The 24,578-nt window shown below is 43.8% G+C and overlaps 1 protein-coding gene across 4 annotated transcripts in view; it reads left to right on the top strand.

Moving 5' to 3' along the window:
• The window catches only part of ACBD3 (acyl-CoA binding domain containing 3), a 67,011-nt gene that overhangs the window by 15,202 nt on the left and 27,231 nt on the right, over window positions 1-24,578 (top strand). The window contains exon 2 of one of the 4 annotated variants that reach the window (XM_089311452.1): window positions 3,043-3,235. The exons of 1 other annotated variant lie outside the window; for it this stretch is intronic. In XM_089311452.1, coding sequence (XP_089167578.1) covers window positions 3,058-3,235 — 178 coding nt within the window. In that variant the 5' untranslated portion in view covers window positions 3,043-3,057. 2 more of the 4 variants (XM_089311454.1, XM_002717482.6) reach the window with 2 other exon arrangements.

The following is a 24,578-nucleotide window of genomic DNA, read 5'->3' on the forward strand; positions in this document are numbered from 1 at the left end:
CAGTACTTGGTTTCTGCCACCCATGTGGGAGAATTGCATGGAGTTCCTGGCTCCTGGTTTTAGCTTGACCCAACCCCAGGTTTTAGGGGCATCTGGGGAATGATGAAAAGCAAATCTCTCTCTATCTCCATTTTTCTGTTGCTCTGATTTTCAAATAAATAAACTTACACACACACACGCACACAATTGCTATTGAAGTACCCAAACAACTCCAAAATCTTAAAACTCTATGAATATGAGAGAAGCTTGATAGAGGCTTTCCCAAACTTGACAATTACCCTGAAAATTAAATGGAAACATCAGTTATACTGAAAGAAATTTATAAACAATTTTACTTATTTTTTGAGATAGCATAGTTTTAATTTACATTATAGTCAAAGGCTTAATGGTGCTTCTAAATAGAGTTCAATAAATAAGTAAAAGATGATAGCCTAGCAGAAAAATAGGCAAGGGCTACAAATAAAATCAAATAAAAAGATGGTCAACTTCACTCATATAAAGTTAGATCATTAGAACTATAGTAGTATATAATTGTTAACAATGTTTGACAAAGAGTTAAAACAAAGTTTGAAAAAACACTGAATTTGCAACAAAACTGATACACATCGTCATTTAAAAAATTTTTAGCTCCCACATACATATGGGAGAACCAAAGAATTGTTTTCTTTTTAAAGATTTACTTATTTATCACTCTGACCTCAGAATCAGCCCCTAAAGCTTCCTGGTCTGGCTGAAAAGCCCATGAGAGCATCTCAGGCATGGAAAGCCAAGACACTGTGGCAAAAAAATGTTCTACACGAAGAGTCTCTGTGAGAGAGATCCCAGTGCAAAGACGTGGCCATCAAAGAAGGATGTACTTTTCTCTGTAGGGAGGAGAGAACTTCCACTTTGCTTATGGCCTTGTCCAAATACTGACAGAGTTTGTGGATTCAAAAGGCTTCCTAGCCTAGGCAGCTCATGTCAAGAGCATGGGGTGGGCTGGCGCCGTGGCTCACGAGGCTAATCCTCTGCCTGCGGCGCCGGCACCCTGTGTTCTAGTCCTGGTCAGGGCGCTGGGTTCTGTCCTGGTCGCTCCTCTTCCAGTCCAGCTCTCTGCTGTGGCCCGGGAAGGCAGTGGAGGATGGCCCAAGTGCTTGGGCCCTGCACCCGCATGGGAGACCAGGAGAAGCACCTGGCTCCTGGCTTGGGATTGGCAAAGACCTTTCTCTCTGTCTCTCTCTCTCTCTCACTGTCTATAACTCTCTCTCTTTCTCTCTATCACTGTCTGCCTGGCCAAAAAAAAAAAAAAAAAAAAAAAAAAAAAAGCATCAGATGGTCACTGATGTCATACATAAGAGTGTTAATTGTTAAATTAACAATAGGAGTCACTGTGCACTAACTCTCCATGTAGGTCCTCTGTCCTCAATGAGTTGTATCATGAAAATTAACTAAAACTAGTTCTGCTTGGTGTGTGTGTGCAAACTGCTGAAACCTTTACTTAGTATAGAGTTGGTCTTCTGTGTACAAAATTAATTGAAAATGAATCTTAATGGAGAATGGGACTGGGAATTGGAGAGGGAGGAGGACGTGGGATTGGGGGTGGGAATGGTGGGAAGAATAACTATATTCCTAAAATCGCACTTATGAAATTTGTATTCCTTAAAGAATAAATTTTAAAAAAGATTTACTTATTTGAAAGGCAGATATATATATATATAGAGAGAATCTTGCATCCATCTGCTGGTTCACTCCCCAAATGGCCACAACAGCTTGGGCTGGGTCAGGCTGAAGCCAGGAGCTTCTTCTGGGTCTCCCACATAGGTACAGGGGTGTGGGTGATCCTGTCCCTGGCTGGGACACTGCCTGCCTAGCCCATGCGGGAGGTTAACCTGACTAGGTAGGCGGCAGCATCCCCAGGCACTCTTCCCCTACACCTGCCTTCTGCTGAAGAGCCTTGTAATTGCAAATCAGATAAACTGCTCCCGGGTGTGGCCCAAGCCCATCTGGAAGGATACACAGGCCAAGCTGTTTGGAGAGGCGTAGTGGCACCAATATCGGCTTTATCCTATAGAATTAGTGTTGCTCCTGAATTAGCTACACCCCCTCTGCCTGCCCTTTAAAAGCTTACGCTTGATCGTTAATAAACGAACATGTTCACCGAAATCTGTCTCTGGTGCTTCTTGCCGAAGAACGCCGTCTCCCCACCATCCCGGCAGTGTGGACCTTGCAGGACGACTCCGCACAGGGGCCCAAACACTTGGGCCATTTTCTGCTACTTTCCCAGGCACATCAGCAGAGAGCTGAACGGGAAGTAGAGCAGCCAGGACTCCAACTGAGGCCCATGTGGGATGCTGGCACTGCAGGCAGAGGCTTAACCTTCTATGGCACAGTACTGGCCCCCAAACAATTATTAATAAAAAACAAATTTAATGAACCATACCAGAGAAAAGGTTGATTTAATTTCTTTATAGAAAATATTACAAAATAATTGTCATAGGAAAAGTGATGAAAAGCACATAGTCAACAAATTATCATAAAGGCTGCCTGAAAATCTAACGCACAGCAGAGTGAATGTGAGTAATGGCATCTTCAGTTTGTTTCTGCGCCCTTGGACACCCTGTAGAAGCTTATCAGGCAATTAACAAAAAACATCACAGCAGGCAGGTGTAGGAGCTCGTGGTTAAGATGCAGCTTGGGAGCTCCCGTCCAGATTGGGAGTGCCGGGGTTCAAGTCCCGGCTGTGCTCCCAATTCCAGCTTTCTGTCAAGGCAGACCCTGGGAGGCAGCAAGGCTGGGTCAAGTGGCTGGGCTCCTGCCCTCCACGTGGGAGTCCTGGACTGAGTTGTCAGCCCCCCGTTTCCACTTTGGCCCTCTCCTAGTCTTTGCTGGTTATCTGGAGAATGAACCAGAGAGATGGGAGCTCCCTTTGTCTTTCTGGCTCTCAAATTTAAAAAAACAAAACCACCAAACGAAAAGGTTGTCTGTGATGTTTTTGCTTTGTTACGTTTAAAAAATGTTATGATTTCCTTCTCATTCTAAGTACATTTTTTTTTTCCTAACAAGAGTCCCACAAACTCCATGAGCTTCCGTTCCTGCAAAACCAGGCTCTGCCTCCGTCTGCCAGAAGCTCGGAAAATCCAGAGTCGTAAGCCGCAGTTTCCATTTAAAGAAAAAAAATGTCATTTGCCTCGCATTTCCTCCAAGTTGCTGTGGTGGGCAAAGGAGCTCTGCCCAACACACAACTTCTCCCGGCAAGGTGAGGAATCGGTCCGGGGCGGCAGAGCGCCCGCTCACTTGCCTCCGTAGCGACCAGCTGACCCCGCCTCTGCGGGACCCCGGGAGCCACGGAGTAGCAGCGGGGCCGGGGGTGACCCGGGCGGGGGGCACCACGGCACAGCACCCGCCCACCAGGGGGGAACTGGGGTCCCAGAGGATGCGGCGGCGGTGGGGGAAGCGGTCCTGCACCAGCGAAAGCGTGGGGGCGTGGCGGGTGGTCGCGGAGGGGGCGTGGCTGATGTTTCCGAGGGGGCGGGGCACCAGGCTTCAGCCCCTCTCCGAGAGCCCTCGAGCCTTCTCAGCAGCGGAAGTTCCGGTGTCGGTAAGTGAAGGTCAGAGGTCAGCAGGAAGTCGATACGTGGCCGCCGCCTGTCCCCGCGGAGGAGGCGCAGCAGCCGGAGATGGCGGCGGTGCTGAACGCCGAGCGACTGGAGGTGTCCGTCGACGGCCTCACGCTAAGCCCAGACCCGGAGGAGCGGCCCGGCGCGGAGGGCGCTCCGCTGCTGCCGCCGCCGCTGCCGCCGCCCTCGCCTCCTGGGGCCGGCCGGGTCCCGGGCGCCGCAGGAGAGCCGCTGGAGCCCGGAGAGGCGGCGGCCGGGGGCGCGGCGGAGGAGGCGCGGCGGCTGGAGCAGCGCTGGGGCTTCGGCCTGGAAGAGCTGTACGGCTTGGCGCTGCGCTTCTTCAAAGGTGAGCCGGCCGGCCCCGCCCGCGGCGCCCCAGCCCGGCCCCGGCGCCCGGGCTGAGCTCCCTAGCTGACTCCACCGCTTCCACCCTCACCCACCCGTGCTAGGCCGCGATGACCTGAGCAGGACTCCGTCCTTGGGGGTACCCGAAGTTTGTCACTGCAAGCCTGGCCACTAGGTCACACCCTTGAGGGACCTGGCACCTTGGGTTAGCAGTCCGAGTCCTGCCTTGCCGAGGTTTCTAGGACGTTTTGATCAATTGAGCTTCTCTGGTTTCCAGTGGCCAGGGTGGAAGAATGAGCCCTGTCCTCCGCAGAGGAGCCCATTCTGAGGTTGCTGGGTTTTTTTGTTTTTCGTGTTTTTTTTTTTTTCCCCCGACACTTTGCTTTTCCCGTTTCCCATGGTTGCTACATCCGACTCCACTGATTTTTTATAAGTGGAGGAAATCCTTCCATGGGTCCTATACATGCCTTTCCGGTCGCTGTGGGGAACTGTGAATCCGGGCAAGACCTGATCACTTGTCAGCATTGATGTGGCAGTAGAGGAGGAAGTGAGGTGTTCAGCTCATTTACACCCTCCGGCTTGTCAGACTCCGAAGATCAGATGTGTCCACCACGTTCTAGCAACTTCTCTTCTCCATGGTTGAAGTTTTATCTTGTTGGCAACGCGTAAGAGTGAATTCTCTGAGGAAGGCCTAAAAGAACCCTCCGTGCTTTGCGCATAATTAATTGTTCGGTGTCTCTTGTCTTGGAGCAAGATTGTGGTGTGTTTTAATTGGATGATTCACTTGGTCAAATGGTGGAGAGACCAGTCACATGCTTTTTGTCAATGGGAAAGACTGATGAGAGTCCTGTTCGCTTGATTCTAAAAGATAATCTGGGTGTTGGTGGAAGGGCAGGGGGAGACGTCTGCAAAGGAAACTTTAAAAGTGGTTGCTAGGTTCCACGTACATTCCAGAACAGCATGTTTATGACACTCTCCCCAGAGGGAGTACCTTTTGGAGTCCACATTTTATTAGCTGAAGTTGAGTAGCTCAGTGTAATGATACATGCTAAAGTTATTTGTTTTCTTTCAGAATAACTGTGCAAACTGAAAAGTTTCCGGAACATTTGAACATTCTACATCCATTCCCTTTTTCATTAAAAAAAGTGCATCCTTTAAGTGTTCATTGTCATTCCACATAAATTCAGCCCTCTGTGTATTAGCTAGTTTGGGGAATTGGTAATGCTGGAGGGGTTTTGAATCACTTGACCCTTAGTTTACTGGCTGGAATTTAGAGTTTGTTGTAGTAATGATCTTATATTACCACTTATATAAAAATGTAGCAGTTTCTGGACAATTCCTCTAACAATGTTATACCTTAAATTTTTGTTTCTGGAACTTAATTTCTCAAGGTTAAATTATGTTGTAGAACAGAGTAATAGTAGAAAGATACCAACTTATATTCTTAGCTATTGTCAGATAACAAAAAAAAATGGGTAATTTCATCTTCTAAGCTTATTTGAAAATAGTAGTAATATATTCTTTGAAAGACTAAGAGATTGTATAATGTGCAGTAAGCTTAATGTTGTTTTGGGAATCAGGATGCTCAGTTCTAGTTACCATGTTAACTCCAGGACAATTAACTTTTCCCTGCTTGTTTCACATGTACACTTAGAGAGCTGGGTTCAATGAAATTTGATGTCGCAGATTTTGGTTTAACCCAGGAGGTTATTTGAACACATTTGTGTTCATTATTTGCATCATCCAATGAGAGGCAGGAATCCTAGGGGAACCTGTAATTTGGAGGCCTAGTTACCAGTAACCTTAGAGAAAAAAGGTACATTGATAGGTATGGTACACTGAGTTCCTAAATTCAGCACTCAGAGCAATGTCTAATTGGTTAAAAAGGAGAGATAGCTGTTTGGCAATTAAAAGCTACCTTTCTGCATGGATCATTACATGAGATAGCAGTGAAGAGAATGCTAGCATATGAGATGCTAATTGAGAAAACAAAAAAGAGGAAGGATGTAAAGGCAGTCAGTAATTATGGAAAGCAGAGTGAGCCAAGTAATGTGTCCTTTGTTTTAATGTGTGAATTCTTCTAGCAGAATACCTAGCATTCTTATCAACCCTGCAAGGGCTTCTAATCACTATTTTAGGGTTTTGTGCTAGTATCTCAAGAATTAGAAAAAAGGTTACATTTTATCTTCCACGATGGAATAAATAAGAATTTTGAAAGCATGAATATCTTTTTCTTTTCTTTCCAAAAATAGCTTGGATTGAGAACCCGGAGTCCTGTTTTTGTTCCTTATTTGACAATGATGGTCGTGGGCCAGTGACTGAACCCATTATGTCAGCTACCTACCCTCTTAATTTTGTGCAAGTTAAAGAATAGGTGACAATACAGGGAGTACTTCCAAAAGTTCATGGAATTATAGAAGTAAAAGCTAAGTTTATTTTGTTGCAAGAAGTTTTGAAATCCATGCATAGGTTTTTCATATGCATAGATTTTTTTGAGGGCCTCTTGTATGGATAGATTTTTTTTTTGCACACAAAATAAACTTATTTTTTAATGTCTTTTTCTACATACCTTTTGAAATGCCCATATGGGGAAATGTAAGTTAGTGTTTTACCTTCTAAACTTTAGACATTATTGAATTCTTGTTATGGAACAAACTTTATATTGGGTTACCACTATAAATGAATTTCCTGTTGCTGTTAAGGAACTTAGGTCCAGAGGAGGAGTTCAAGGCTCAGTGGTAACTGCGATACAGTGTGGAGGCATTGAGGGAGTGAGGGAGAACATGGCATTCCAGAGAAGGGAAGGCGTGTATGTCAGCAGATAGGTGGTAGTTTGATGGAGAGAGGTGGAAAGGTAAGTTGGTTCAGATCCGGGAAGAACTTGAATGTCATTGTAAATAATTCGGCTTTTTTGTCAGGAGATGGTAAGGAACCTTTGAAGACTTTTTTTTTTTTTTTTTAAATATTTATTTATTTGAAAGAATTACACAGAGAAAGAAGGAGAGGCAGAGAGAGAGAGAGAGGTCTTCCATCCGCTGTTTCACTTCCTAATTGGAAGCAACGGCTGGAGCTGCACTGAAGCCGAGAACTTCCCCCAGATCTCCCACATGGGTGCAGAGGCCCAAGGACTTGGGCTGTCTTCTACTGCTTTCCCAGGCCATAGCAGAGAGGTGGATTAGAAGTGGAGCAGTCAGGAGTCAAACCGGCACCCATATGGTTTGCCAGTAGCTTTACCCACTATGCCACAGAGCCGGCCCCTGAAGGCTTTTAAAGGGGGAACAAAGTGCCCAGTTCTATTTTAGAAAGATAAAGTGGATATTCTTATCTGCTTGGGTTAGGGGCCCAAAGGAACTCCAATGGGTTCACTGTATTATATAGCCTTTATACTTCTTGGATGGTTCACCTGGGAAATTTTATTTTGGTTTGTAGAATTCTTTGGATAGATTTTTCTTTCTCTAATACCTTATTGCCTCATTAAATTAAGCTGGTAAATTGTTGCATCAAATTTTTAAAAAATTATTTGAAAGGCAGAGTTAGAGATATGTCTTCCATCCACTGGTTCACTCCTCAAATGGCTGCAATGATAGGAACCTGGAGCTGCATCTGGGTCTCCCATGTAGGTGGTATGGGCCCAAGTACTTGGACTTTCTTCTGCTTTCTCAGGTGCATTAGCGGGGAGATAGATGAGAAGTTGAGCAGCCAGGATTTGAACTGGCACTCAAATGGGATGCTGGCATTGCAGATGGCAGCTTGACTTGCTGCACCACAGCACAAATGAAATTCCAGATAAATGATTGCCAGTAGTCACAAAGCAGATATTCACAGAATGTCAGGTACTCTTAGAAGGCTGTCTACACGCTATTTTGTTTACACCCACAAGCCTTCTGAGAGGCTGTTATCCCCATTTCTTATTTGGTGAACCTGCCCCAAGCCAGTCAGTTATTATTTGTAAGAGGCGGGGTTAGTTCTCAGGACTGTTAGTTCCAAAGACTGCTTTTCCCATTACAGGAGATGAAAAGTGAATAGAAAACCCTGCTTTCTAGTCGTCTTCAGAAGAAAATATTCAGATTTACCTATCTAACTCTCTTACTGTTTGAGAGTTTCTTTAATATATTTCCTTGAAAATATTAAGGGCTAATGGAAAGCTCAAAGCTCTTCTTCTTCTTCTTCTTCTTCTTCTTCTTCTTCTTCTTCTTCTTCTTCTTCTTCTTCTTTTTTTTTTTTTAAGATTTTATTTATTTTATTTGAGAGGTAGAGTTACAGACAGTGAGAGGGAGAGACAGAAAGGTCCTCCTTCTGTTGGTTCACTTCCCAGATGGCTGCAATGGCTGGATCTGTGCCAATCTGAAGCCAGGAGCCAGGCGCTTCTTTTCGGTCTCCCACGTGGGTGCAGGGGTCCAAGGACTTGGGCCATCTTCTACTGCTTTCCCAGGCCACAGCAGAGAGCTGGATTGGAAGTGGAGCAGCCGGGACTAGAGCCGGCGCCCATGTGGGATGCTGGCACCGCAGGCAGAGGACAAACCTACTGCAGGCTCCAAAGCTGTTTTGATCAGTGTGATCACTTTATGGAAAGTTCCAGATACCTGTAAAAGTAAAGTGTGAGAGAACGATCTACTCTGAATTCCTACACAACATTGCTATCAGGTTTGAAACTTTGAATGCCATGGGGGAGAATCCCCTCCAAAGGACTGAGGTAAATGTGTTCATCAAAAATATTGGTAAGGGGGCCGGCGCTGTGGGGAAGTGGGTTAACGCCCTGGCCTGAAGCACCGGCATCCCATATGGGCACCGGTTCGAGACCCGGCTGCTCCACTTCCTGTCCAGCTCTCTGCTGTGGCCCAGGATAGCAGTAGAAGATGCCCCAAGTGCTTGGGCCCCTGCACCCACGTGGGAGACCCAGAGGAGGCTCCTGGCTCCTGGCTTTGGATCAGCGCAGCCCTGGCTCTTGCGGCCATCTGGAGAGTGAACCATCAGATGGAAGACCTCTCTCTCCTCTCTGTGTAACTCTGACTTTCAAATAAATAAATAAATCTTTAAAAATTAAAAAAAAATATTGGTAAGTTCTATTGTTGCTAAGTCTCAGTCATACTAATACAATAGGGGGGCTTACATTTAACTGATGTAGTGATTTTTTTAATGCTAAAAATGGATGGGAAAATTCTCTTAATTTCACTTTTATTTTTAACTTTATAATGGAGAATTTCAAACATAATTCAAAACAGTAGGACATTGAAACACCGTATATCCACTACTCAGCCAGACCTGCCTTATCTATTTCCCAAGTCATCTTGTATCTATTTCATTTTGTATCTCTAAAAGATGAAGACTCCTTTTTTTTTTTTTTTTTTTTTAAGATTTATTTATTTATTTGAAAGAGTTACATAGAGAAAGAGAAGCAAAGAGAAAGAGGCTTCCATCCACTGGTTCACTCCCCAGTTGGCCGCAATGGCTGGAGCTGTGCTGATACAAAGCCAGGAGCCAGAAGCTTCTTCTGGGTCCCCATGCGGGTGCAGGGGTCCAAGGACTTGGGCCATCCTCCACTGCTTTCCCAGGCCATAGCTGAGAGCTGGGTCAGAAGTGGAACAGCCGGGACTTGAACTGGCACCCATATGGGATGCCGGCACTGAGGGCAGCAGCTTTACCTGCTATGCCATAGCGCTGGCCCCAATGAAGACTCCTTTTTGTAGTGATGATAGTGTTATCACATGCGAAAAAGTTAAAAATTTATAATTTTTAAATATCAGATATCCATTCAAGTTAATAGATTTCCAGTGTCATAAATATTACAGTTTTTAAAATAGTTTTAACCTCCACATAAAGCCTATACAAGTAGTTGATATATTCCCTCCCTCCCTTTGTATTCTGCTTGTGAAAGAAATTGAGTGTTTGGTTTGAGGGATTTGTCTTATATACGTATGACTTAAAATATTTCTTTAATCTTTATATTTCTTGAGGTTGGATCTAGAGATTTAATCAGATTTAAGTGCTTTTTTTTTAAGACTGTTTCATATTGCATACTTTCTTCCATGAGGCAGATAATACTGGTTTGTTTCTCTTTTTGGTGATGGTAGGTCTATTGATAATCAGTTGGTCAGTTAAGGCAGAGTGACAAAGAGAGGCAGAGACAGAGAGTGAGAGATCTTCATCCACTGGTTCACACCACAAATGGCTGCATCATTGAGGGCTGGGCCCCGCTGAAGCCAGGAGCCAGGAACTCCATCCTGGGGTCCCATATTTGTGGCAGGAACCCAACTACTTAAGACATCATCCACTGCCTTCCCAAGTGCATTCCCATGGGAAGCTGGACTGGGAGCAGAGTAGCTGGGACTCAAACTGACATTCCAATATGGGATGCCAGTGTCCCAAGCAGTGGCTTACCCTGCTGTGCCACAACACAGGCCCCATGTTAAGGATTTTTAAATGAAGATGATCTGGTTGTTCTTTGCTAGAATACTTTCCTTCAAATTCCATTTGGTTTGGGATAGAGTCCAAATAGGAAAGATAAATGCATCTTTCCCTTTACTTACTGGTTTTTAAAATGAGTTGTTTTCCTAACAGCCTCAAAAGGTTACAATTTGTTATTAAAGTCATTAAATATTAGTATTTTTAAACATATATGAATTGTACCATTTTCAAATGATTCCTGTCTTCCTTTGACCTGACTCTTAGTAGTCTTTCTTAGCTTCCTTGTTTTCTGAAATGTAAGATGTTCCTCGTTCATCTTACACATTTCCTGCCCCAGCAGGAACCAGCCATTTCTCCAGGGAGACATGGGCCCTTTTAGTGGAAAATTGCATTTGAAAACGATAATCTGAGTGATTGGAGTGGGTGCTTGCTAACTGGATTAATCAAAACTTCTAGGCATTGTCAGTAGACAGGTACTGGGGATGGGAGGGAGGGGTTTTGAGGGTATGCTGTGTAAAAGGAAGCTGTGAGGGCTGGTGTTGTGGCACATCCATTTGAGCCACAGCTTGTGGCACCAGCATCCCATATGGGTGCTGGTTCAAGCCCTGGTCCACTTCGGATCCAGCTCCTTGCTAAGAAGGAGAAGGCAGCAGAGGATGGTCTGAGTTCTTGGGCCCCTGCAACCTATGTGGGAAGTCTAGATGGAGTCCCAGGCTCTTGTCTTCCACCTGGCCCAGCCCTGGCCATTACAGCCATTTGGGGAGTGAACCAGTGGTTGTAAGATCTCACTCTCTCTTCATTTTACTCTTTCTCTCTCTGTAAATCCTTTCAAACACACACACACACATATTAAGGAAGCTATGGTTGGATTTGGGAAAACTGAAGCCTTGGAATCTGTTTCTCCATGTGATAGTTAATACGGTTCTGGTAATATTGCTATTGATTATGTCCAGTTACATTGCTAATAGCTGAGTGTTATGTACTCAAAGAGAATTACATTAATGATGAAAATGACAGCTGAAATGGTTCTGTTTCCTGTTGTCTTCTTTAACCATAGACATTTGCAAGAACTTTTATAAATGGCTTCAGAAATGTTTTAAAATACTGTACAGCTGTCATTTATTCATTGGTAATTTATATACAATTAGTGTGTGCCTCCTTGTACTTAAGCGGTCTAGCTTCAGATAATTTCAAGTTTATTACTATGAAACATCTGAAATTTTGAGTTTATTTTTCCCTTTCTTCTTTATTGTCTTTCCCTGTAGAAACAAGTATGTAATTGTGTAGGTGGATATATTGACCTACAAGACAATAAGAGAAAAACATGTATAGTCACCAACTTCATATTAAATTTAAGCTGAACTGGGGCTGGCACTGTGGCGCAGCGAGTTAAAGCCCTAGCCTGAAGTGCCAACATCCCATATGGGCGCCGGCTCTAGACCCAGCTGCTCCACTTCTGATGCAGCTCTCTGCTATGGCCTGAGAAAGCAGTAGAAGATGTCCCAAGTTCTTGGGTCCCTGTACCCATGTGGGAGACCTGGAAGAAGCTCCCGGCTCCTGACTTTGGATCGGCTTAGCTTTGGTCATTGCAGCCTCCTGGGGAGTGAACTAGCGGATTGAAGAACTCCCTCTCTCCCTCCCTCCCTCCATGTCTCTACATCTCTACGTCTCTAGGTCTCTCTCTGTCTCTACATCTCTCTGTAACTGTCTTTCAAATAAATAAAAAATGAATATTAAAAAAATTAAGCTGAACTGAAATTTTTCTTTGGACTCAGTTCTTTGGACTCAGGTGTGTGTGTGTGTGTGTGTGTGTGTGTGTGTTTCATGTAAATGATTTTTGCATACTCCTGAGGCCTCCCTTTATCATGTATGCAGAAAAGTACACAAATCTTAAGTGTATATAGCTTGATGAATTTTCACAAAGTGAACATGTAGCCAGCACACAGAATGAAATGTTTATTTTTTCGTTTTAACTAAACTGAGAGCTACTGTGACTCAGTATTTAGGAAGGTGTGCTCTGGGGTGTTTTTCTCTGCTTCTTAATTCTTTAAGCTCTTTGTGTCTTTCTTTACTCAAAGGATTGTAAGAGTTATAAAAAATTACATATAAACTCTTAGCAGAATATCTAGCCATTGATATTCTCTGGCTGCATATGTTGTTGAAAAGGAGAAATTACTAAGGATTCAGTATGGGATGTGTTTGAATTAATAGGAGTGAAAGTCTTAAGATTTAGTGAGTACTGGAGCCAGTATTGTGACACAGCAAGTTAAGCTTCTGCCTGTAATGCCAGCATCCCATATGAGCGCTGGTTTAAGTCCTGGCTGCTCCACTTCCATCCAGCTCCCTGCTAATGCACCTGAGAAAGCAGCAGCAGCAGATGGCCCAAATAGTTGGGCCCCTGCTGCCCATGTAGGAGATCTGGATGGAGTTACATAACCCTGGCTTTGGCCTGACCCAATACTAGCCATTGCAGCCCTTTAGGGAGTGAACTAGCAGATGGAAGATAGCTGGCTCTCTTTCTGTCTCCCCTTCTCTCAAACTCTGCCTTTCAAAAAAGTAAATATTTTTTTAAAAAATTTACCAAATACTTAGTACATGCTAGAATATTCCAAAGTGTTTCATAAATTGGTTGAGGAATACTGCATTATATTATCCTTTCTTTTTTTCCATCCACTGGTTCACTCTTCCAAATGGCCAGAACTGCAGGAACTGAGTTGATCCAAAGCCAGGAGCCAGGAGCTTCTTCCGGGTCTCCAACGTTGGTGCAGGGGCCCAAGCACTGTCTCAGTCCCAGTCATTGCAGCCGTTTGGGGAGTGAACTAGCAGATATAAGATATCTCTCTCTGTCTCTCCCGTGACTCTGCCTTTCTTTTTTCTTTTTTTTTTTTTGTTTTAATAAAAGATTTATTTATTTATTTGAAAGTCAGAGTTACACAGAGAGAGGAGAAGCAGACAGAGAGACGTCTTCCATTTGATGGTCCGCTCCCCAATTGGCCGCAACGGCCACAGCTGAGCCGATCCAAAGCCAGGAGCTTCCTCCAGGTTTCCCACGTGGATGCAGGGGCCCAAAGACTTGGGCCATCTTCTGTTGCTTTCCCAGGCCATAGCAGAGAGCTGGATTGGAAGAGGAGCAGCCGGGACTAGAACCGGCGCTCATATGGGATACCAGCACTTTAGGCCAAGGTGGTAACCCGCTGCGCCACAGCGCCAGCCTCGATTCTGCCTTGTCCAAAAAAAAAAAAAAAAAAAAAAAAAAATTGCCAATCAGATTTTTTCCTCCAATCCATCATGGGGGAGATATGCTTTTAATTTTGTTAAGAGTGTACTTTGAGGCAACAGTGTAATTACAGCCTTGAAAGAATTAATCCTGGGCTTCTGCTCTGATAGAAACATGGTACCTAGAATGAGGGAGGAGAGAGATGGTCCTGCTCTCTTCTTCACAGATCAGACCAGTCTTGTATACAGCTTTCAGTTTGAGGCATCATCTTTTAGAGTTAAGGTAAAAATGGAGCTCATTTGTAAGAGAGCAACTTGAATCAAGTGGGACGGCTGTTTTCTCAGTGTCTGTTTTCTGGCCCACTCCTGGTAGTTGCAGCCATTTGGGGGAATGAACCATTGGATGGAAGATCTGTCTCTCAATCTATGTAACTCTGCCTTTCAAATAAATAAATCTTTAAAGAAAAGAAAAAAAAAAAAACACTGAGGTTCAGAAAAGTGAAATGACTTGTCCCAAGTAAATAGTGGAGTTATAAATTTAGGTGGTTGTGAGATATGATTGAATTAGCTGGGGTGTTTGGCCTGCAGAATTGAGAACCCAGGACAAATAGGAGTATTTTGTGACTATTTTGAAGTCTGATCTGTTAAATGTGTTTTATCTGATGGTAAGGATAAGAAATAGATGCTGTGGATAGAAATGGGAGATAGCAACTCAGCTATCCATCAGTGGAGTAGGCTGCTTTGGGACAAGAATTGCCATCACCAGAAACTCAAGCACAGGGTAGTCACTGTTAGATGGATGTATATCAGGGATTTGAACTGTGGTTTTGCCACTCAGTCACCTTTTTTTTTTTTTTAAGATTTTATTTATTTATTTGAAAGTCAGAGTTACACAGAGAGAAGAAAGGCAGAGAGAGAGAGAGAAAGAGAGAGAGAGAGAGGTCTTCCTTCCGTTGTTCACTCCCCAATTGGCCGAAACGGCTGGAGCTGTGCCGATCTGAAGCCAGGTGCCAGGTGCTTCCTTCTGGTCTCCCATGTGGGTGCAGGGGCCCAAGCACTTGGGCCATCCTCCACTGCCTTCCCGGGCCACAGCAGAGAGCTGGATTGGAAGAGGAGCAACCGGGACTAGAACCCAGCACCCATAGGGGCTGCTGGCGCGGCAGGCGGAGGATTAACCAAGTGAGCTATGGTGCCGGCTCCAGAGTCACCTATCTTTATTACCCTTCCAACCCATATAATTTATGGCATTAATGCCATTAAACAACAAACTAATTTGGTACATCACTTTACAGTTACTTCCAGAGAGAGGGAAAAAACATGATTTCTCCTGTAAACTAGCAATTGAACTGCGAGCCTAATAATCTTTTGTATAATTAATTTCAGGTGGAAGGGACTTAATTTTAGTCTTTCAGAGCTTTGGACTTGGTAATAATCTATAACACTAATGGCAAGTTATTTATGCTATCTTATTAGAAGTGTAAAGTTACATACTTACAGATTTAGTAAGATCATAACATAAATACTGTATATTTCTAATTGCTTGAGAAGATGCGTTTTATGTGTTAACATTAGTTTTCTCTTGCTCCTATAACAAATTACCACAGATTCTTTGACTTAAACCAACCTGTACACTTTCTAGAGGTTAGAAATCCAAGTGGATCTTCCTGGGATAAAATCCAAGTGTCAGGAGGACTTTGTTCCTTCTGGAGGCTCTGAAGGAAATCGGTTTTCTTGCCTTATCTAGCTTCTAGGGAACATCTGCATGCTTTGATTTATAGCCCCTTCCTCCCTTTTCAAAACCAGCAGTGTAGTATCTTCAAAACTCTGATTCTTTTGTCTTCCATTTACAAGAACCCATGTGATTATACTGTGCATTCAGTGGTACTTTAGGACAAGGTCAGCTTCAGAGAGCTGGGTCAGAAGTAGAGCAGCTGGGACTTGAACCGGCAGCCATAAAATTTGTAATGAAAAGTAGCCATCCCTTTCTCTGTTTTTCCCATCTCCTAGGCCCTACCCCCTTCCCTGGCAACTACTTTCCATTATTCTGTTTCTTCTGGTGTTTACTTCCATTTTCCTACTGTTCTTTTTGTTGTTGCTAAGATTTATTTATTATTTGAAAGTCAGTTACACAGAGGTCTTCCATCTGCTGGTTCCCTCCCCAAATGACCACAGCAGCCAGGGCTGGGCCAAGCTGAAGCCAGGAGCTACATCCCAATCTTGCATGTGGGTACTGGGGCCCAAGCACTTGGGCCATCCTCTGCTGCTTTCCCAGGCATATTAGCAGAGGCTGGATTGAAAGTGGAGCAAACGGGTCTTGAACCAGCCCCCATGAGGGATACAAGTGTTGTAGACTGTGGCTTAATCTGCTGTACTACAGGGCCAACCCCTTTCCTTTTTTTTTTTTTTTTTTTTAAGATTGATATATTTATTTGAGAGGCAGAGAGAGAAGTCTTCCATCTGCTGGTTCACTCCCCATATGGCCTCAATGGCTGGAGCTGAGCCATTCTGAAGCCGGGAACCAGGAGCTTCTTGCTGATCTCCCACATGAGTGCAGCGGCCCAAGGACTTAGGCCATCTTCTGCTACTTTCCGCCAGTATTGGGTTTTGATGTTTGTTATTCATAGCTGAGACAGATCATGTACTTTGATTATACTTTGTTGTACAAACTATTTCTTTTGTGTAGTTAGAGACAATTATTTTTTTGTTGTTGTTGTGGTAAATATTAAAGACCTCTATCTTAGATGTCTTAAATTTTTGATGCAGTGTTGGTTTTCTGCTTTTTGAGTCTTTTTCCCAGCTGTCTTCCTAGAAATTACCTTCAACCTTTTTACTGTGTTGGTTCCTTTTTCCCTGAATTGTGTATTTTCTGTTGTTTTGTTATTCCCTTACTTTGGAAGTATACAGCCTTAAGTTGATTTTTTTTATTTTATTGGTTTTTTTTTTTTTTTTTTTTTTTTTTTTTTTTTTTTTTAATATTCTTTATTTGAAAGGCAGTGAGAGAGAGAGAGACAGACAGAGGGGTCCTCCATCCACTGGTTCACTCCCTAGATGGCCACATAGCTGGAGCTGGGCCAGGCTGAAGTCAGGAGCCTGGAGCCTCCCCCAGGTCTCTCATGTGGGTGCAGGGGCCCAAGGACCTGGACCATCTTCCCCTGCTTTCCCAGGCCATAGCGGAGAGCACTGGATAGGAAGTGGAGCAGCCAGGACACGAACTGGCGCCCATATGGGATGCCAGCACTGCAGGCAGCGGCCTAACCCGCTATGCCACAGCGCCGGCCCTGTCAAGTTGATTTTTTTTTCTCTTTTTTTTTTTTTTTTAGTGTTATTTATTTATTTGAGAGGTAGAGTTACAGACAGTTAGAGGGAGAAACAGAGAAAGGTCTTCTATCCGTTGGTTCACTCCCCAGTGGCCACAACAGTCGGAGCTGTGCTGATCCAAAGCCAGGAGCCAGGTGCTTCTTCCTGATCTCCCGTGTGGGTGCAGGGGCCCAAGCACTTGGGCCATCCTCCACTGCTTTCCCAGGCCATAGCTGAGCTGGATTGGAAGAGGAGCAGCCGGGGCTAGAACCGGCGTCCATATGGGATGCCAGTGCCACTGGAGGAGGATTAACCCACTGCACCACAGTGCTGGCCCCTCAAGTTGATTCTTGGGAATTAAAATTTTGGAGACCAAGCATTTCCAAAAATTTTTTTTAAAGATTTATTTATTTGAAAATCAGAGTTACACACAGAATGAGAGGCAGAGAGAGAGAGACAGAGACATCTTCCATCCGTTGGTTTACTCCCTAATTGGCCAGAACGGCCGGAGCTGAGTGGATCCGAAGCCAAGAGTCAGGAGTTTCCTCCAGGTCTCTGATGCCGGTGGAGGGTCCCAAGGACTTGGGCCATTTCCTACTGCTTTCTCAGGCCGTGGCGGAGAGCTAGATCAGAAGTGGAGCAGCCGGGACTCGAACCGGCGCCCATATGGGATGTCAGCACTACAGGTGGTGGCTTTACCCGCTATGCCACAGTGCCGGCCCCCAAAATTTTGTTTTACTGTCACATTGATTGGATTGGATTTGGAATAAAAGTCTAGATTGGCAATAATCTCCCGCCAGAATTTGGATGGCATTATTCTATTCATTGTTTCCTAGTTTCAGTATTCTTAAAAGTCTGTAATCATCCTCTTTCTTTATCCTGTGTATTGATTTGTTCTTTTTAGAAGTTTTTAGGATCTTTTGTTTATCTCTGGTGTTCGAAACTTCTCAATTATCGCATTTGTTGGTTTTCAGTGTTTTCTTTTCCTTGACTTTTTAAAAAAGATTTATTTTATTTATTTGAAAGAGTTACAGAGAGAGCTAGAGACAGAGAGGTCTCCATCTTCCATCAGCAGGTTCATTCCCCGATTGGCCACAACGGCCCGAGCTGCGCCGATCCGAAGCCAGGAGCCTTCTCCGGGTCTCCCACGTGGGTACAGGGGCCCAAGGACTTGGGCCGTCTTCCACTGCTTTCCCAGGACATAGCAGAGAGCTGGATTGGAAAAGGAGCAGCCGGGACTAGAACCAGCGCCCATATGGGATGCTGGCGCTTCAGGCCAGAGCTTTAACCTGTTGGGCCAGGCGTTCCTTGAATTTTTAAAAATTTGTGACAAAATTTGTTCCCAACCAAAACAGTGATATCCTATGAAGATTTAGTAATAGGATTTAAAGGAAGGAATGGAGAGCTCTTTTTAGATTAGTAAGTACATAAAAGGTTAAATGGAAATGCCAATGTAGTTTACCAGAATGAATGTACTGTTTTGCTTATTCTCACCAAAATTGATCCATAATGTCAATGTCTTGTGTTAGATTTGTTGAGCCTGCTTTGTGGCATGTGCCTGTGAACAAAACATGGCGAGAACTGGGGTTCTTGGAGAGAGCAATATCTGTTTGACTCCTTGACCAGGGCGAACACTGAAAACATATCCTCCTTTAAAAAAATACTTACTTTGGTTTACAATATATTGTTAAGTCTGTCTAGGCATAAAAAGTACAGACATTATACAACATCTCTAAAATCCTGAGACTCACCCTGCCTGTTTGGTGAGTCATTTTTCAGTGCACAAGGTTAGACTAACACTTTGGTAAACGATGGGCACAGTTTCCTTATTTTCTCACCATATGCCATCGTCCCCTGTACCTAGTTCCTACTATCACATGCTTGAAATGAAGCAGATTTATTATATGGTAGGAAGTAGACCCTCCCTCTAAATAAATAGCAGTGTTTTACAAATAACTTTATAGTAGTAACAGGTTTTGTTAAAAAATTTTATACCTACTGGCCCTACTTATTAGCCTCATATCATCTGCCTGTAGCAGAAAATTAGTTTTGCACATTTATGTTTGAAAATTGCTGTTTTACCTGACTAATAAAGGGTTTGATATTCCATAAATAAAATTTTATCTGATTTATCTTCAGTAATATTTAATTCCAAGCAACTATTTATTTGAAAGTCAGGCTGACAGAGAGGCAGAGACAGGGTGGGGGGAGGGTCTTCCATCTGCTGGTTTACTCCTCAGATTGCCATAATGACCAGAGCTGGTCCAGACTCCATTTGGGTCTCCCACATGGCTGGCAGGAGCCCAGGGATACTTGGGCATTTGTCTGCTGCCTTCTCAGGCATATTAGCAGGGAACTGGATGGGAAGCAGCGCAGCCAGAACTTGAACTAGGGCTCTGATACAGGATACTGGCATCATGAGCAGTGGCTTAACCTGTTGCACCATGATGCTGGCTCCTCTTAATTGATTATTTAAATTACTTTTTTTTTTTTTTTAGTTGAGAGAACAAGTACATTCACACTCTCATCCGCTGGTTCACTCTCCAAAGGCCCACAATAGGACTGGGCCAGGTCAAAGCCATAAGCCAGAAACTCAATCCAGGTCTCCCATATAGATGGCAGGAATTAGTTACTTGGGCCATCACCACTACCTCCCAGGGTGTGCATTACCAGAAAGCTGAAACTAGATGTGGGACCGAGGTACTAGGATGTAAGATATGGGTATCTTTTTTTTTTTTTAATATTCATTTATTATTTGAGAGGGAGAGACAGAGAGAATGGTCTTCTATCTGCTGGTTCACTCTCCAAATAGTTTCAACAGCTGGAGTTGCGCCAATCTGAAGTCAGGAGCCAGGGGTTTCTTCCAGATCTCCCACGCGAGTGCAGGGGCCCAAGGACTTGGGCCATCTTCTATTGCTTTCCCAGGCCATGGCAGAGAGCTGGATCGGAAGAGAAGCAGCAGGGATATAAACTGGCAGCAGAGATATGAACTGGTGCCCAGATATGGATATCTTAAACACCAGACTAAATTCTGGTACCACAGCAACTATTTTCATTGTATTCATGCTTAAAAAAAAAAAAAGTGTATTCCCTTTATTTCTCAGGCTTAACACACCTTTTTTTTCTTGAATCACTAGCAGCACATTCTCTATTATAATAAATATTCAAGATGAAATTTTATAGGCCAATGCCTTTTTTTCTTTTCAAACACTAATACGTTCTAAATAATAATCTTCTAACTAAAAGCTTTAAATTTGAAATTGAAGCTGTTTTTCAGATCACCACCATTTGGTGAAAGTGGGAAGGAAGGTGTTCTGGACTATGTTTCTCTAATAATTACCTTGATATAATTAGCATAAGAAAACTTTGGGTGATTAATATGTCCAAATCAAGGTACATGTTAAAGGGTGGTATAGACTCCTTTAAAATTGGAAAGAAAAAAAAAACAAAACTTTTTAGCCAGAATTCTAAGTACAAATAGTAACCACCATTGCTTTACTATTTTAACAGTGCAACAACATTTTAGAATACTGTGTTCTAGCTAGCTAAATTTTTAAAAAAATCATAATTGCAGGGCTTTTTTTTTTTTTTTTTTTTTTTTTTTTTTTTTAAGATTTACTTAAGTATTTATTTGAAAGAGAGAGGAAAAGACAGAAAGCGATCTTCTATCCACTGGTTCACTCTCCAGATGGCTACAATGGCTGGAGATGGGCCAGGCCATAGCCAGGAGCCACACATGCATGGCAGGGACCCAAACACTTGGACCATCTGCTGCTGCTTTTTCCATGCCATGAACAAGGAGCATCAGAAGTGGAACAGCTGGGACATGAACTAGCACCCATATGGGATGCCACCAGTACAGGTGGCATCTTTACCTGCTATGCCACAATGCTGGCCCTACTGTAGGTTTTCTAAAAGAAAAATCTATGTGTAACTGTTTACTTACACTCCTAAAATTTTATCTTTTCTACTTTCTCTTTGGGTCTTTGGTCATATTGTAGACATTTTTTGCATAGTGGTAGACATAGTAAAATCATAATTTTCCATTCAACATATATATATATTTTTTGATAGGCAGAGTGGACAGAGAAAGAGAGAGAAAGGTCTTCCTTTGCCGTTGGTTCACCCTCCAATGGCCGCCGCGGCCGGTGCACCGTGCTGATCCGAAGGCAGGAGCCAGGTACTTATCCTGGTCTCCCATGGAGTGCAGGGCCCAAGGACTTGGGCCATCCTCTACTGCACTCCCTGGCCACAGCAGAGAGCTGGCCTGGAAGAGGGGCAACCGGGACAGAATCCGGCGCCCCGACCAGGACTAGAACCCAGTGTGCCGGCACCGCAAGGTGGAGGATTAGCCTAGTGAGCCGCGGCACCGGTCCCATTCAACATATTTTAATTGTTTCATAAATCTGTTGAATTGTAAATCCATAATTGACCTTGTAAAAAGCCTTATAATTGTCATTTTAATAGCTGTATAATCTGTTCATTGGGTTGCTGTAATTTAAGGATTGTTGAGTAAGTTTTTTCTTTAGGTTTTAAATATTGTCTGTGGTGGCCGGTGCCACGGCTCACTAGGCTAATCCTCCACCTGCTGCGCCAGCACCCCACCCCCAGGTTCTAGTCCCGGTTGGGGTGCTGGTTCTGTCCCAGTTGCTCCTCTTCCAGTCCAGCTCTCTGCTATGGCCCTGCTATGGAAGGCAGTGGAGGATGGCCCAAGTGCTGGGGCCCTGCACCCGCATGGGAGACCAGGAGGAAGCACCTGGCTCCTGGCTTCAGATCGGCACAGCGCGCCAGCCGTGGCGACCATTTGTGGGGTGAACCAACAGAAGAAAGACCTTTCTTTCTCTCTCTCTCTCTCTAACTCTGCCTGTCCAAAAAAAAAAAAAAAAAGTTGTGGTGAATAGGAATAAACATTTTTCTTATTTTTTTTTAAGATTTATTTGAAAAAGTAGAGCATCAGACAAGGAGAGGGGATCTTCCATTTGCTTGTTCACTCCTCAAATGGCTACAAGAACCATATCTGGGCCAACCCAAAGCCAGGAGTCAGGAATTCCATCTGGGTCTCCCATGTGGGTAGCAGGGGCCCAAGTACTTCCGCCATCCTCCTATGCCTTCCCAGGTGCATTAGCAGGGAGCTGGATGAGAAGCACAGTAGTGAGGACTTGAACTGTTGCTATGACATGCATTGCCAGCATCGTAGATGACAGCTTAACCCTCTGTGCCACAACACTGGTCCCAACATCTTTCTCACTAGACATTTTCAGGGTTGAGTTTTAGATAAATTTCATTGGAAACACACTGAAATAAAGGGAAGTTTCTTTAGGCTTTTTGGTTTTTACATGAAAGATAAAGCAATTTTTGGTTTTGTAAATCCCAATCTGTTTTCCTTTAAGTTGGTTATATGCTAAGTGAAAATTTAACACATCTACCAGCCCAACCTAAGGAGCTGGAACAAGTCACTTCATTACTTTTATTTATTTATTTTTTTGTAGGTCAGAAGTAAATTCTAAAATCACATGTTTTTTTCTCAAAATAATTTTGCTTTACTTTATTTGCATTATTTATATATATCACAAATACACATCTAATTTCCATGAACTTTTTGCAGGGTTACTTGAGTATGGGCTTGCTGCCTGTTACTTGGAAGTCAATGTTGTGGTATTGACTTTTGTGAAGAAAAAAATAAACAACTTTACTGCAATTCCTTGCAGGCTTAAGTCTGTCCCTGATGTAGAGTCTGTGGAAATAGCACCAGATTTTCCTGGTAAACAGATACACACCCCCTTCTTTTTTTTTTTTTTTTTTTTTTAATATTTATTTATTTGAAGGGCAGAATTGTAGAGGCAGAAAGAAAGAGAGATCTTCCATCTACTGGTTCACTCCCCAGATGGTTGCAACAGCTGGAGATGTGCTGATCCAAAGCCAGGAGCTTCCTCCAGGTCTCCCACCGCGTGTAGGGGCCCAAGGACTTGGGCCATCTTCTGCTGCTTTGCCAGACCATGGCAGCGAGCTGGATTGGAAGTGAAGCAGCTGGGATTCAAACCAGTGCCCATATGGGATGCTGGCACTGCAGGCAGTGGCTTTACCCGCTACACAACAGCACCACTGCCACGACCCTAGACCTCAGACCCTCTCTCTTCTAAAAGAGTACCAGCATTCTGATTCTGGTCGTGGGCCATTGCCCTTGGTTCTGTGAGGAGAGAATATTGGCTCGAAGTGTTATTTGAGAGTAAAAGTCTTCCTTCTTTTTTCCATGCCTAGTTTATATGACTTGGCAGTTTCTGTATCTGCAAGACAACTCAGCATCTTATTGACAGAATCAACCAGTTGGGATGGTTTTGTGATTACAGATTTCTTCTTTTGTTGTTTAATCCTTAATTTTGAGGGACTGGAGTAATAACTGTTCTGACTACTTGCTGCTAACCCGGGCCATAGGTCTTGGCTTGAGGAATAGCAAAGCAGTAGTTCATAGAACAAGAAAAATTTGTAACCCCAGATGAAGAAAAAATCCAGTGCCTTTGAGGAACCAACTGAAAAGATCGTGGAGCAGGTTAAATCCTGGTTCAGGGAGCTAAGTTGCTTCTTGTAAGAAACTAGTCCAGGGCCAGCACTGTGATGTAGTGAGTAAAGCCGCCGCCTGCAGTGCTGGCATCCCTATGGGCACTGGATCAAGTCCTCGCTGCTCTACTTCCGATCCAGCTCTCTGCTATGGCCTGGGAAAGCAGTAGAAGATGGCTCAAGTCCTTGGGCCTCTGCACTTGTGTGGGAGACCTGGAAGAAGCTCTTGGCTCCTGGCTTCAGATTGGCACAGCTCTGGCCGTTTTGGCCATCTGGGGAGTGAACCAGCAGATGGAAGATCTCTGTCTCTCTCTGCCTTTGCCTCTCCATAACTCTGCCTTTTAAATAAATAAATAAACCTTTAAAAAGAAAGAAACTAGTCCAATGATGGATAACACTAGGGTTGTGGATCACTAATAAGCAGATACTTCCCATCTGCCAGCTGTCAAGACATATATTGATCTAGGGGCATATTCCAAACCCACAGACAAAAATGTCCAGGTGGAGCACACAGATTTTGAAAATTTAGGCATTAGTAAGGTTTCCAGTATTGGCTAGGGTTTGGGAGGTTCTTCTTTAAAAAAAAAAAAAAAACAAAAACACCTCACTTATTTGAAAGAGCCACAGAGAGAGGGGAGCAAGAAAGGCATTTTTCATTCAGTGATTTACTCCCCAAATGGCCCCAGTGGCCAGGGCTGGCCCAGGCCAAAACCAAGGAGCCAGGACCTTCTTTCCGGGTCTCCCACACGGGTGCAAGGCCCCCAGCACTTGGGCCATCTTCTGCTGCTTTTCCAGTAGGGAGCTTGATCAGAAGTGGAAATAGTCGGGACTGGAACCAGCGCCCATATGGGATGCTGGTACTACAGGTGGCGGCTTAACCCACTGAGCTAGAGTGTTGGCCCCTTGGGAGATTCTTACCAAGGAATTATTTTTTCATGCCTGAGTAGATAATAGATTGATCCTCTCTAGTGAGCCTAGTGTACTAGTTACAAGGTAAGAAGGTAAGCAAATAGTCCAACAAGTGAGTCAGTCATTAACATGTGGTTTTGATTTTTGAAGAGTAGCTTAAGATCAGTTAAGGTTAATAAGAGTTAATTTTTTTCTGAAAGATTTATATATGTATTTGGGAGAGAGATCTTCCATTTGCTGGTTCACTCCCCAAAT

Source organism: Oryctolagus cuniculus, chromosome 13 (genome assembly GCF_051225735.1).
Source record: "Oryctolagus cuniculus isolate XC-2025 breed Fujian yellow rabbit chromosome 13, ASM5122573v1, whole genome shotgun sequence".
NCBI classification, from domain to species: Eukaryota; Metazoa; Chordata; class Mammalia; order Lagomorpha; family Leporidae; genus Oryctolagus; species Oryctolagus cuniculus.